The sequence below is a fragment of the Electrophorus electricus genome, chromosome 5 (assembly GCF_013358815.1).
Source record: "Electrophorus electricus isolate fEleEle1 chromosome 5, fEleEle1.pri, whole genome shotgun sequence".
NCBI lineage: Eukaryota > Metazoa > Chordata > Actinopteri > Gymnotiformes > Gymnotidae > Electrophorus > Electrophorus electricus.
Genome location: NC_049539.1, coordinates 11,611,259 through 11,624,941, shown reverse-complemented (window position 1 = coordinate 11,624,941; position 13,683 = coordinate 11,611,259). Strand labels below are relative to the sequence as shown.

At 42.2% G+C, this 13,683-nt stretch overlaps 1 protein-coding gene across 6 annotated transcripts; it reads left to right on the top strand.

The window, feature by feature from the left end:
• The first annotated feature begins 1,298 nt into the window (after positions 1–1,298).
• Positions 1,299–13,197, top strand: xrcc1 (X-ray repair complementing defective repair in Chinese hamster cells 1). 6 transcript variants are annotated; one of them, XM_035526634.1, is made up of 18 exons: positions 1,299–1,403; positions 1,994–2,094; positions 2,259–2,351; positions 2,468–2,575; positions 2,672–2,830; positions 2,950–3,027; positions 3,518–3,641; positions 5,162–5,253; positions 5,541–5,703; positions 5,830–6,052; positions 6,391–6,507; positions 7,955–8,033; positions 8,462–8,585; positions 9,672–9,720; positions 10,250–10,410; positions 10,812–10,902; positions 11,820–11,895; positions 12,163–13,197. In XM_035526634.1, exons 2-18 carry the CDS (start codon positions 2,044–2,046, stop codon positions 12,268–12,270), a joined length of 1,896 nt encoding a protein of 631 aa, XP_035382527.1. In that variant the 5' UTR covers positions 1,299–1,403; positions 1,994–2,043; the 3' UTR covers positions 12,271–13,197. The 6 variants fall into 6 exon arrangements, 4 of the variants coding, with proteins under 4 accessions (XP_035382527.1, XP_035382529.1, XP_035382528.1 ...); XM_035526636.1 differs by having other exon boundaries at positions 1,299–1,487; positions 5,541–5,637; XM_035526635.1 differs by having other exon boundaries at positions 1,299–1,487; positions 8,462–8,558.
• The last annotated feature ends 486 nt before the right edge of the window (positions 13,198–13,683 follow it).

The following is a 13,683-nucleotide window of genomic DNA, read 5'->3' as shown; positions in this document are numbered from 1 at the left end:
ACTCCGTCCTCCTCCAGCCTCCAGTTTAGCAGTCAAAGCCCAAGGTGCCTCTATCACCACTGAGACAACCTTGGAATTAACCTTCCAAATTATTTCAGTCTCTGGTATTTTTGCAGCTTTACATATTCCTTTCTTTGAAGGTTAACATCACTCTGCATGTCTGCACAGTGTTATATATTCAGGGTTGGTGTGGCCTATGATGGTGTGGTGGTGGTGCCAATGTGATATCTGTTCATTGGGCCCAAAATCCCTGTATATGTCTATAAATGTATAGATAAATTTATATGAACTATAGGCCGATTAGCTTGACTATTGTCAAGCTAATGGAGGGGATCGTTCGTGAGCAGATGGGGGATTATCTAACTAGGCACCATCTACTTCAGCATGGTTTTCAGAAGGGATATTCCTGCCTGACAAACTTGCTGTCTGCCAAGGAGATGTGGGCTGACATGGTTGAGCAGGGCCATGCTGTGGATGTAGTCTTTATAGACTTCTGCAAGGTGTTTGATAAGATCAAATACTTTGTTTCAAATTGAGAACCTTTGGAATATGTGGCAGGTTGTTGGACCTGACCTAACTTGGCTATTTACACCACCTCCCCTACCAGCCCTTCCGGGATATTCTATGAAACTGACTAAGCCCAGGTCAGACCGCATCAGACCTGAGGCTCCGTTCTCTGGGAAGGTTATAGACTCGTGGAACTCCCTCCCTGAAGACGTTGTCATGGCACCCACAACTGCAGCTTTCAAGAGATGATTGGATGCCCTTTCCCTGCATCTACGCATGGTCCCGCATGCGTAGTCCCTCTCGTCCTCCTTTACTTCGGAGCACAATTTTTTTAACGTTTTCTTTTGGCTTTGCCTTCATTTTACTAATTACCCGTCTTTCCCCTGGCCACTTAATTACTTTCCCTATATTGTCACGTGATTGGTGCCAGTGGGGACAGCTGTCGCTGGTCGCGTGGGTCTTACTGGTTGAGATGGAGTTGACTGTGCGTGCTACCTTTGTTCCCAGGTACCGGATATCGGCACTATGCCAGCCCCAACGACGCGCAACTGGAGGAACAATCACGGGATTTCTTTCCTAACGTTCCGGTCCCCATCTGAAATATGGTAATTAAACGAATCTGGTGTCCTTAAACACGGAAACCAACAAACTGGGCTGCAGTCTGGCCCTCGAGCAAGGTTTGCCACAAACTACACGCACTACATTTCTCTGTACTTACCGCTAGAGGCCCCATGAATTTCAGCAAATATATTGACAAATCGGAAGTTACGTCATTATTCATGAAAGGGAGTTGCTACTGCTTTTTGTGTGTTGCCGCGTAAACCGTATATACAGTTTTGGATGAGGAGAGCTGCTCACTCAGCTGTTGTGTCAGATCTGTGGAGCGCATTGGTCTTGTATGTCCAAAGACATTTTAACTGCTTAATATTAATTTTCTTCATTTAAAACTCAAACAATACATGGACTGTATTGTTAGCTAGGTAAGACTTGTTAGCTATTGCTCCTTTATGCTAGCGAGCTAACGTTCCCTTGTGTGTGCGCTTTGTAAGTTAGCCAGTTAGCATGACAAGCAATCGTATTGTCTTATATAGCGTTACCATTAGAATAAAGTCCGTCACTAAGGGGGATTATTTACGTCTATGTTGTATCTTGTAAACTCATATTTCATCCGTATATAATTGGCTAGCTAGCTATACTAATTGGTTGGCTAGCAAATTAGTATAAGAAACTTAATTGCCCTCTTGATTTGTTTACTGCGTATAAAATTGCAGTGTCCTTTTGACACCTAGCTACAGCAAGTTAGAGCTAGCTAGCTAACTAGCTAGCTAACTAAACAGCAAATGGTCATCCCATGTTTGCATGTTCAGTTGTTGAATTTAACTGCTTGAATACACCATATCTAGCTACCTGATTAGTTTAGCTCAGCTATTAGATTGTTGTTTAATCTCTTTGCTAATGCAGCAATGCCTATTTTGTTGCATTTAAGGTTTGATAATCGCATATGCAAGTTAATCATCTGAATACTAGCTAGCTAGTATGCCTGAAATCAAACTCAAGCACGTCGTTTCCTGCAGCAGTGAGGACACTGTGAGTATATTGACATTATCAAGTGCATAATTAAGATATTTTTGCCCTAATTTCAACTATAGACTTTAGTAATTCAACCTCAACGAGTAATTTAGTAATTCAATTCAACCAGTAATTCAACCTCTGACTTTAGTAATTTGGGAAACTCTTGTTTTCATGCATAGACTCACAAAGCAGACAATCTGCTGAGCTCTGACACTTATAGGAAGTGGAAAGCTGCAAGGCCAGGAGAGAAACAAACTTCAATCATTTTACAAGTATGGGGAGACTTTACTGCTGAATGCCATCGTGTAACAAACTTATTTCATTTTATTTCTGTAAGTGTTTAATGCTAATCTAGTTTTCCCTTGTGTTTAATTGCTGAATTCATTAGTTTGACAAAGAGGAGCAAGTGCACAGTATAGATATTGGAAATGAGGGTTCTGCCTTCATTGAGGTGCTTGTCGGACACTCAACATCTGTCAAAGATCAAGATTTTGAGGTATTGCCCCCCCCCCCCAAACCCCAGACACACAAAAGGGAAAGGCTTGTCGGTACCCTCATCCTGACAGTAATGCTTCCTGTGTAACCCCTGAAGGTGTTGCTGGTGACATCATCGTTCATGTCCCCCACTGAGAGTCGGGCAGGCAACAACACAAACCGAGTGCGATTCTTTGGTCCCCAGCAGCTGGTGAAGGCCACCGCTCAGGAGAAATGGGACCGGGTAAAGATTGTATGCAGCCAGCCATATAGCAAGGTCAGCCTCCTCTCTCACTTTCAAGAGGTCAGGCCATTTGGAGCCCTGGGGATCTGAATTCTGTGGATACAAGTAATGTGACTAGATTCAAGTTTTGGTTTTCTTTTTCTGAATCCTAGACCATAGCATATGGAGTCGCCTTTATAAAGTTCCACTCGCCGCCTGACAACAGTGATACCCCTGCAGATACTCCACCTGTGAGTCCCTCTGTCACGCTGATGACACTTAAAGATTTAACTTGAATAAAAGATCTACTACATGGAGTCTACGTTAAAGGCTCACTAAGTGTAATTATGGTACATGTGAAGTAATTAGGTGAAAGTTCATGCCAATTTAAGACCCTGGCAGGTGGCACTGCAGCACCTACTTGTGACAGTATGAAGAGACATTTCCTACATACAGTGGCCCTTTAATTCATTGATTAATAGTTTTGACAAACTACCTTTTTCATGTGAGCAACACATTTTGGTTCACAGTATGCTTTTTCTGCTGCATTTAATTTTAGCATAATACACGATACAGGGGAATCTATTAAGGCTTTTCATTTACGGTTTTCCCTTTGCTCTTTTACTTTTAATGAAGCATAAAGCTTTTTATTGAACATGGCAATGATAGCCCAGTGCTGAATATCCAGGAATCTGCTTGTGTTGTGAGCCCAGTCTCTTGCCTGCTCTGTGCATATGGTAGAAGCTGACTAAACTGGGCCAGTTCCGGGTGAAGGACGACTCTCCATTGTCAGGCTCTAGCCTTCAGCCTGGCAGCCTCTTCTTAAACAGAGATGCTGCAGCCAAAGATGGTGCAGGACTCAAAGGTAGGGCACCCATCATGTGCTGCAACCACGAATAAATAAATAAACAAACAAGGTACATATGTGATATGGCACAGTGGTGATTATTGCAGTCGTATGGCCATTCAAGCTACTAAGAAAGTATTAAATTGTATTTAGTGCTACTAAGTAATATGTTGGTTAATCATGTTGATTTATGAATGAACATCCTAAGTAATGTAAAATCCTATTACCATTTGACTGGAGGAGGATAAGCAGGATGTCATAGGAAACAGAAACATACATTTATTCAAACACTTAACAAAGAACACGTGGCATGCAGGCTAACACGGGTCAAACATCGACAACATCCACAATGGATGTTGTCTCCAAGACAAGAGACTTGTATACACGTACGATAATGACACAAAATAAGGATCAGGTGAGAAACACGAGAGGGCCTGACCATGCAGGCGAACGAACACACGCACACGGAGATGTTTGTTTGTGTGTGTGTGGGGGGGATGTCGTGTGTGTGGGGGGGGATGTCGTAACGTGACTGAGCCCCTCCCCAATGGCGCGACTCTCGGCGAGCTCTGAAACCAACACCAAACGGCAAGGCTGGAGGACCGAGCGACCCAGCGCAGGCCAGCATGAGCAAGACAGCGGGGGAAAGGACAGGGACCAGGACGACGAGAGACACAGGGATGCACACACTAACTGGGACGGGCACAGACACAAAGGGGGACAAAGTGATTAAGTTTAATAGGGACAGGCACGTGAACACCACACAGAGGGTTGGAATACAGTCCGGGAAACAGAGAAGGAACCCCAGCCAGTCCCCCATTCGTCAGCTGGGTCGGAGTCCGACTAGCTTGGGGGTGTGTTGTCCTTTGCTGGCTTGGGTAGCGGCAGCTACTTTGGGGTCCCCAAAATCCTCCAGTGGCACTCCCCTGTTGTGGGTGTCTGGAGTGTGCCCAAGAGTATGGAGGGTTCTCCTGCGAGGGCTGTGGGAGGGCGTTTACATCTTTTCTTCCCCTTCCATTTTTTCATTTTGTCCCAGGCATTCTTCAGTGGTCAGTGTTTCTGTGACGGGAGGAAGCTAAGCAGATGCGGGGATGAGTCGTAGGAAACATACGTTTATTCAAACACTTAACAAAGAACACGTGCACGTAGGCTAACACAGTTCAAATATCGACAACATCCACTATAAGACAAGACATAGAACGCACGATAATGACACAAAAGAAGGATCGGGTGAGAAATCAAGAGGGCATGGCCATGCAGACGACGCCACACACTCACTCGCTCATTCACGATTATGACACAAAAGAAGGATCGGGTGAGAAATCCGAGAGGGCATGACCATGCAGATGACACCACACACTCACTCATTCACGTTTGTGGGGGGGGGGGGGGGTGCGTACCATGACACTATAGGTGTAATGTGGTGTTTAAAGTTCACACAACTCACTGCAGCAGTCATGTGGTGTTTAAAGATGACATGACTCACTGTAACAGTAATGTGGTGCTTTAACCTAATATGACTCTCTGGTTTGTGCCAGTTTCTCCCCAGAGTGCCAAACTGAGCTATGCAGCAGCCGCACTGCAGTCAGAGTCCTCCGTTCCGAGCCCCTCAAAGGCCAGCTCACCACAGGTACCCACCAATCACTGCCATGCTTCACTGCTGCTACCCACCTACAGCTCAATCATTGCCCTGTTCTGGGGAGATGAATACGCAAATGGAGTGTGATTTTTGCCCTTTTCCACTTTACCACTGTTTGCCATTTTTTACGTTTACACTGGTTTAAAACGGTGATGGCAGCTAATGTAAAGGAATACCTTTTTGTTCTAAATCTTGTAGTATAACTCATTAGTAAGGGTTTGCTCTTCTGCAAAAGATCAGCAGGACCAGACCCAATGTACTGTTTGCCCTCCTTGTAGGCTGCTGTTAAAAGGAAGTTTGAGTTCACTAAAGAGCGCCAGGAGGCTCCAGGACCCCCAGCCAAGAAGCCAAGTCCAGTGGGATCCCCACAAGCCAGTTCTGTTAAGGCCAAGCTCAGTGCTGCTCATACACACATCCCCAGCACAGCTAAGGGCAAAGCAGGTCTATCTCAACACAGGGGGGGATGTGATGGGAGTGATTCATTTGGGGGGGTTAAGTTACAGGTCACTAGTTATATGGAGAGTGTAGTTCTCTTGCTTCATCTGTGTTTGTTCTGCCCTCTTCTAGCTGCTTCTGCCCAGAAGACCCCAGAGAAGAAGCCTGAGAGTGTCGCTAAACCCAAAGCCAGGCCCAAGAGTGAGGAGAATGTCCCGTTCAACAAGATCATGGAGGGAGTCGTGTTTGTGTTGAGTGGCTTCCAGAACCCGTTCCGTGGGGAGCTGAGAGACAAGGCGCTGGCCATGGGGGCACGTTACCGCCCTGACTGGACCCCTGACTCCACACATCTCATGTAGGACATGTCACACACACAGCCTCATTGAACCCTGTAGGCCTTCATGGGGACCCTTCTGTACTGTAGGCAGGACTGTGAGTCGCCTGCGGAATATGGGACATTTACTTTCCAAAAAAACGTAAAAGATTTCCCAACAAACCAGGCAAATTAACAAGAAATTAGTGTTTCCCATTCTACTATGGTCATGACGACTAAATGCTCACTGTGACAGTGCTGTATGTGGTAATGTTTGTGTTGTGTTGCATCTATAGGGCTGTGATTGATGTGCTGTGTTTGAAGAGCTCTGGGAGTTCTTGATGCTGATGCATCTGCTTTCTCTCTGCTTCCCCCTGTAGCTGTGCCTTTGCGAACACCCCCAAGTACAGCCAGGTGAAGGCTGCTGGGGGTCTGATTGTCCATAAAGAGTGGGTGCTGGATTGCCACAAACGGAAGCAGAAGATCTCCTACAGACGGTGGGTGAGGAGCCAAGTTTTTTTCAAAAGTTGTATGTTTTACTAAACTCTTGCAATACCAAGGCTTTTTTCCCCATTAGTCAGAAGTTCCACATTAACCCAAGTTATCACAAATTCACATTAATCCAATTCAGTTTTCTATTAAGCAAAACGATGTATTTTTTTTCCTAGTTATTTGACTTGTTAATCCGTAAGAGTTGTTAAGTCAGGGAATTTTGTAACTGAAGAGAGGGAATGGTAAATGTTTTAAATTTCACCAATTTCCTCCCTAAGTGCACGGCTTTTTCAGGGCGCTCAAACTAAACCTAAAGAGATTGTTATAATGAATGATTGATTTCCAAGTCAGCAAGAGAAGTAGGAGACTGAAGTTAGCATTTCTGACTGTATCTGATTCAGAGTTTTCATTGATCATTTATAGATATCCAGACAGTAAATAATTACTTGCCCCCAAGCTCCATTATTTTGTATAGTGCATTTAGGATTGCATTTGCATCAGTCATAGGATAAGGGCCTTTTCACCATCTTTGCATAAAAATTAATAATTATACATATCACTGACATTTATTTAGTATAGTAATGTTTATTTACTCAGTACAGATTAGAACACACCATCTAAAATTTTTGAAAATCACTAATTTCATTGTTTAACAAAATCACTCGATGTTTCTTAAATATCAGGATATTGTAATACTTTTGAAATTTTTGCTTTCTTCTTGCAATTTTCATCTGTCTTTCACTCTTTCTCCCTTCTCTCACCTCCCTCTCCCTCTGTTAGAGACATGCTATTGTGTTGAATGAGAGTGGCTCTGATGTATTCTGTATTTAAAAGCTGCATCTGCAATGAGTAATTAAAGCAACCACTTCCTTTGAAGACAAGGATGGTGTATTCAGTCATGCACATGTCTGTCTCTGCAAACGTACACACACACTGACACACATACACACAGATGATGGGCACTCTGATGAAGCTAGCTGTGCGTTTTTACATTCTTTTCCAAATAGCACCCCAAACACTCCTATTAGAATTCATGTTTGCATACATACGCACACAATCGAGCAACAGAGATCTGTATTCTGAGAGTATACTCTTATACTTTGAGTGCTATTGATATTTCCCAGAGGCTGAGCTGAGTGAGATGAATCTATGAATGGTTCTGGATGATATGCTAATGAAAGGGAATGTTCACATGGCTGTTGAACTGTTTCCCACTGGTTACACTCTGTCTCACATAACGATTGTAGCTATATCACATCAGCTAGGAGAATAGTTACGACCACAGTGAATGACTGACAGACTCTTGCCCATTGGATTGCCGGTGCTGGATGTTTTTGAATATTTGCAAATAGAGAATCGGCACTGTCTCTGTGCTGTGATATAGGAGCAGACCATTTCTGTGTAATTGCACTAATTTCCTGTAAACATTTGCGTTAAAATGTTCTTTTCAAGGTATCTGATGGATGGAGCAGAGTCCAGCTCAGAGGAGAGTACCCCAGAGAAAAATGGAAGAAGTGAAGAGAAGAAAAAGGTAATTAATGTCATAAGATTAAAAAAGGATACATGAGTAAACAGCCATGGAGCATTTGGTGTGACTGACCACGTGCTTAAAACACCACGATCAATGCTCACGCTCATGTGGGTCTGCCACTGCAGCTGCCTGAGTGCACCCAGCAGTCCTCTTGCACTAGTGCAGCCCCTCCTCTTCCTCACTGGCCTCTTCAGCGACTGATTAAAACCACTAACATGACCTTTGGAAGCATAATGTTGTCTTAGAAATATCGTGATTATGGCTATTGCCTTTTTGTGCCAGCACGGACTGTCCTCTGCTTTGTGGCAGGCAAACGTGTGCGTACGTGCATGTGGGGCTTTGTTGTGTGGGTCATTGTGACTCCAGTCCTTTTTCCTCCTAGTCATTCACTCTCCTCCTCCTCCCCACCACCCTGGTGCAATTCTCAGAAAATCGCTGAGATGAGGCAGAGTACCCTCGAGAAGCATCAGGAGGAAGTTTCAGCAAAGACGGAGGAACCTTTCAGGGGATCTACCAAAGATGGAGGTGAAGATGTCACACTTCCAATGCAGGGTGGGTAGGTGGGATCAGGAGGAATGATAGTGTGACAGATTTTCCTTAAGAATGTGGAGAGGGAGGGATGAAGAAGAGAGGAGCCTTTGGTCTGACTGTGTTCTATGGTTCTTCATTTGGCAATGATCTGATGCACCATAACATTTTTCACTTGACTGGTTTCATCTGATGCTGCTGTTCATCTGTGCAGTGTTGCAGAATTAACTTGTCTAAGCAAAAATAAAAGCTTACAGCTCAAACACAATAATTTTTGATTTTCCATAATTTAAGTGTAATTTTAATTAATTTATCTCATTTAACTGATAACCATTAAAGACCCATTTAGAATATGGCAATGGAATATGGCAAATGGATGGCAATTAAACATTTTCCTAAAGTACACCTTAACTAAATTCTTGCACCTTTTTGGGACAAATAAGCATCTCGGACCTCATGCCTCCAAAGGTGACAGTAATGGCCGGTCAGGAAGAGGTTTACCTCTGCTTGGTTTTTGGAGGCACGTGGGGATGGATAGATGTTTTGAGGAAGAGGGTGAACATGAGCATGGTGAAGTGCAAAGCTGCTAGCGAAGAGGCTAGTGGAGGGGTTGGACAGCGAAGCTGCATGTAGCTAGGAAGACGCTTGGTTATGTTTCTCATTTATGCGTGTGTGTGTGTGCGCGTGCGTGTGTCTCCATCCTATCAGCTACTATTCAACCCCCCAAACATACTGTCTGAGAGGATGGATGGGCCAGGGATTAACATCAGTAGAATGCTATTCTCCAATTTAGCTTTTGTCAGGTTACATTTAGAAAGGAAAGAACAGTTATACACTTTGTTTGATCAGAGCAATATGATGTGGACAGAAGTGTGGAGGGTATTCCTCTGCATATGTTGATCATAGTGATAGTTGATGAATCTGCAGGGGGTTTTTTTTTTTTGGTTCAATCATGTCTCAGAATAGATGCAGCAATAGCAATAAGATATTTATTTAAAGAAAAATAGATTAATGGGTTAAACAACTTAAAGAATAGGTATTCAGACAGGGCTGGATCCTGTACTATGTTGGTGTAATGGGATCATTCCTCTGTGTCTGGTTTCTCCACAGATGAAGATGAGGAAGACTCTGGCATGGACACTGAGGATGAACTCAGGAGGTAATGAGCATTGTAGTGCACTCCAGAACGGGGTTTGGAATTGGCACTGTTTGGTAGCTTTGCATCCCTGAAAATGTACATCTCCACATATGGGTTAAACTGGTTCCAGGTCTATGAAGAGAAGCTTTATGAAAACCCAGAACAACTGACCTGTTGATTACAGCTCAGACTGATTTCCTCTGATTGATGATTGACTGGAACAGACAGCCGTGTTTTGAGAGTGACACTATCTTGTCCACAGTGTAATTATTTCCTGTTTTGTCCTCAGTAATGCAACCCAGAAATGTGGGGACCAGTCTGGAAGGTTCCATGCCACTGTTATATTATTGCTCATATCATTGAGGCACAATGACGTACTCCCACTTCATACACGATCACTTAGTGGCAATATCTCCAGTGACCCGACACTCCCACACAGCACACCGCAAACATATTCTGGCCCTCAGGACCCGAAAGCACTGGCTTTTGGTTTCTTGCTTACAGTTTACGTGGTAGCGGTTGTCGGAGTGCAACGTTGGCTTTTCCTCAGGGTAGAGGCACAGAGGAAGGAGAGAGAAGAGAAGGTAGTAAGAGAGGAGTCCAGGAGGAGCGCAAGAGAGCGGGAGACGGAGGACGATCCATATGGAGGCTCCACGGATGAGAACACGGATGCTGAGGAGGAGGTGGATAAACCCATTCCAGAACTGCCAGGTGGGTCCCTGAGCTCTGCTCTATGCTCTTCTTCTCATCCTGAAAAGGAGATAGAAGTGTCGGTCACCATCATTCTTTCTTCTGTCTCACTCACACTGGCTGCATTGCCATCCTTTCTGTCTCGTTTAATCTCGTTTAACCTAGTGGCACTTTTGGGGAACACATTTGGGGTATTGCTAGAGCAAATAAGGATAATTGAGTTTAGGGATAATTGAACTTATTTCACAAATGTAACTTTTGGACGTATATAAAAAATAACTTGGACAGTCAATCTTACTCATAGACACCTTGCATTTACGGTGTGTACTTTTTAAATAAAAACAGTTAATGTACTTAGGATGGAGGAGGGATGGAGATATGTTTGTACTAGTATAGGTTATTCATTTGTGTTTGTTTTTCAGACTTCTTGACAGGGAAGCGGTTTTATCTGTATGGCAAGTTTGCAGAGAACCAGAGGCGTCTGCTCCAGCGGTACATCGTTGCCTTTAATGGGTAAGAGAACAGGAGCTAGGAGGCAGCGAGGGAACTGGGATCTGTAGGACACTGGCACTTTTAACCTAAATAAACTGCAGGGATACATTAGGCCTTTAGATGGAGAATCTCAGGGAGAATAGCACCAACTAATGACCAGCTGCACCTCATCTGAACACGAGTTCACTGTTCTCTCATTTCTCAGTTCAGAATGTGCTTTATTGACAAAAAAAGATCATTAACAAATTGACTGATCAGCAATGAAATTAAATAAGTTAAAGCAAAAAAGTAAAAAAAAAATTGCACAATTTAGACAGCATCTCCATATAATGCACATTTAATTAAAAATGTATTAAAGTGGATTTTTAAAACACTGGGTATGTTTTGGTGTTTTATTTATTTATATATATATATTTATATATATTTATTTATATATATATATATATTTCTATATATATATATTTATTTATTTATTTATATATATTTATATATATATTTTTTATATATATATATTTATATATATATTTATTTATATATATATTTATTTATATATATATTTATATGTATTTATATATTTATATATTTATATATATATATATTTATTTATATATATATATATATATATATATATATATATATATATATATATATATATATATATATATATATATATATATATATATATATATTTATTTAGTTACATTGCTTAGTGTTTGGATGGCAAAAGCTCACATTGCTTGCAGGCTTTGGTTCCTTGGATGGTTATTATTCAAATGATGTATTCTTATTTTTAGCATTGTGGTTATCCACTCTTGCAGTGTTAAGCCGTGGAACCATGCACTTGGGAACCTTGTTAGGCTAAGTTAGTTTGTTAATGTTGATGGATGTAATTGATGTATTTATGCTTTAATTCCTCTGTGTTTCTTATGTTCTTTCAGGTCGGTGGAGGACTACATGAATGAGAAGGTTCAGTTTGTCATCACCAGTCAAGGTTGGGATGATGCTTTTGAAGAAGTAAGTGCCCTTTGTTTTATTTTTTGTTTTATGCTCCATGTTCAGACAATAGTCATTTTTATCTTTGCCCACTGATGTTTTGTTTCCTGTTGACTTCTAAAGTATTTTGTTTTGACCCAAGACATTAACTGTAACCCAGCAGATTTTGTTGCAAAGTTACAGTACATCATGAAGATTCTAGTGACAGTTTTGTTTTGTTTTTTAAATAAAAGCCCCTGAGAAGAGAATTTTTTTTTCACTCACACACATTCATACTCTCCTCATCAGGCTCTCCTGGAGAATGAGAACCTCAGCTTTGTGAAGCCCTCGTGGATCTTTGCTATTAACGATCGGCAGAAGATGTTGCCCTATCAGCCTTACACTGTGGTGCCCTAGCTTTGGGACGCAAGGCAGCAAGGCAGCAAGCCTTCAACTGAACATCAGCGGAGCTCCTCTCCTCAACACGCTTTTTTGGCCTTTCACCTATTTTACAGTCGGGACCAGTCATGTGTATGGACTCTGCCTGTTACCACTCTTCAGAGTAAAGTTCTGGTGGGCTGCTGAGGAGGGTGTGTGTGTTGGTGGTGGTGTTTTTTAAACCATCACAGAGCTTTGCGCAACTACACTTGGCTCTGCTCTGGAGCGCAAGCAGGCAGACTGGTCCTGTTCAGTTGTTCAGTAGCAGTGACAGGTGAGCAGCTGCTGTTCTTCTCTTCCCTCCCTGCATTCCAGGCCACCCACGCAGCTGGCTGGCTGGCTGGCCTGTGCACATCCAATATTTAATTAGGTTCGTTACACCTGTTAGCATACTGAAACGGAGTAGGAACAAGCTGCCATGCAGCTCTGCCTGCTTCTGTATCATCATTTATTCATCTGATCCATATTTATCTGATTTTCATGACTTTTTCTGGGTTAAGTGGGATGTTGTGGTGCAGCTGAGCCTTTTTTTGTGGTTTGGTGAGAGGTCTGTGGGAGGACTATTCAAGGTGGATTTGTCCCACCACACTTTCCGTCATGGTGTGTTATATGAAATGCTGCTCCGCGATGAAGGCCTAGAGCTTAATGCAGCTATTTCAGTAAAATGCAAATTTAAATGGTTTAAAATGGTTTAAAATGGTTGTTTTCATTCTCGCTTAATCTCCAGCTGACCCTTTAAAAAGGCATATGGTGCAAGTAGGTGTATTTTTATTATAATTGTAGATTTCAACTTGAAAGTATTGTTCTTTCTTCTTTTTTGCATTTTTTTTGTCCTGCTGGTATATTTTTGTATGGTGTAGACTTTTCTACTATTAATTAGTGATTAAAAGGAGGCTTTTTAGACCATAGAGGTTTGTTGTGGTCTTTTATCCCCTAACTCCTTGTTTTATAACACACACACACACCCTCTTGCTGTAATTAATCTGTGCTTTGGGTAATGTAATGACTTCAGTATGTTCTACAAAACTGCAGATGCAGTGGACATTCCAATCGGCTGCACTGCCAACATGCTATAGGGATGAATGTGATTATATTTAGCCATTTGACATTTGTATAAACTAATTTTATTACTACTTGTATGTACTGCAGTATTTTGGTACTGTATTACTGCTGAGTTGGAGAGCCTGTATTTACAATATAAACTGTTGAATTAGAGCCTGGAGATTCATAAGAAAATACTGGCAATAATCACTGAGAAAAGTATAGGCTATATGTATTATATGCTTATGCAGGCTTCTTGCAAAATGGCTAGAACCCTCAAATTTCTCAATTTTTATTGGGTATCTTCCAGGCGCAAATGTCCTCCATCTGAGAGTTTAACTCAATTGTCAG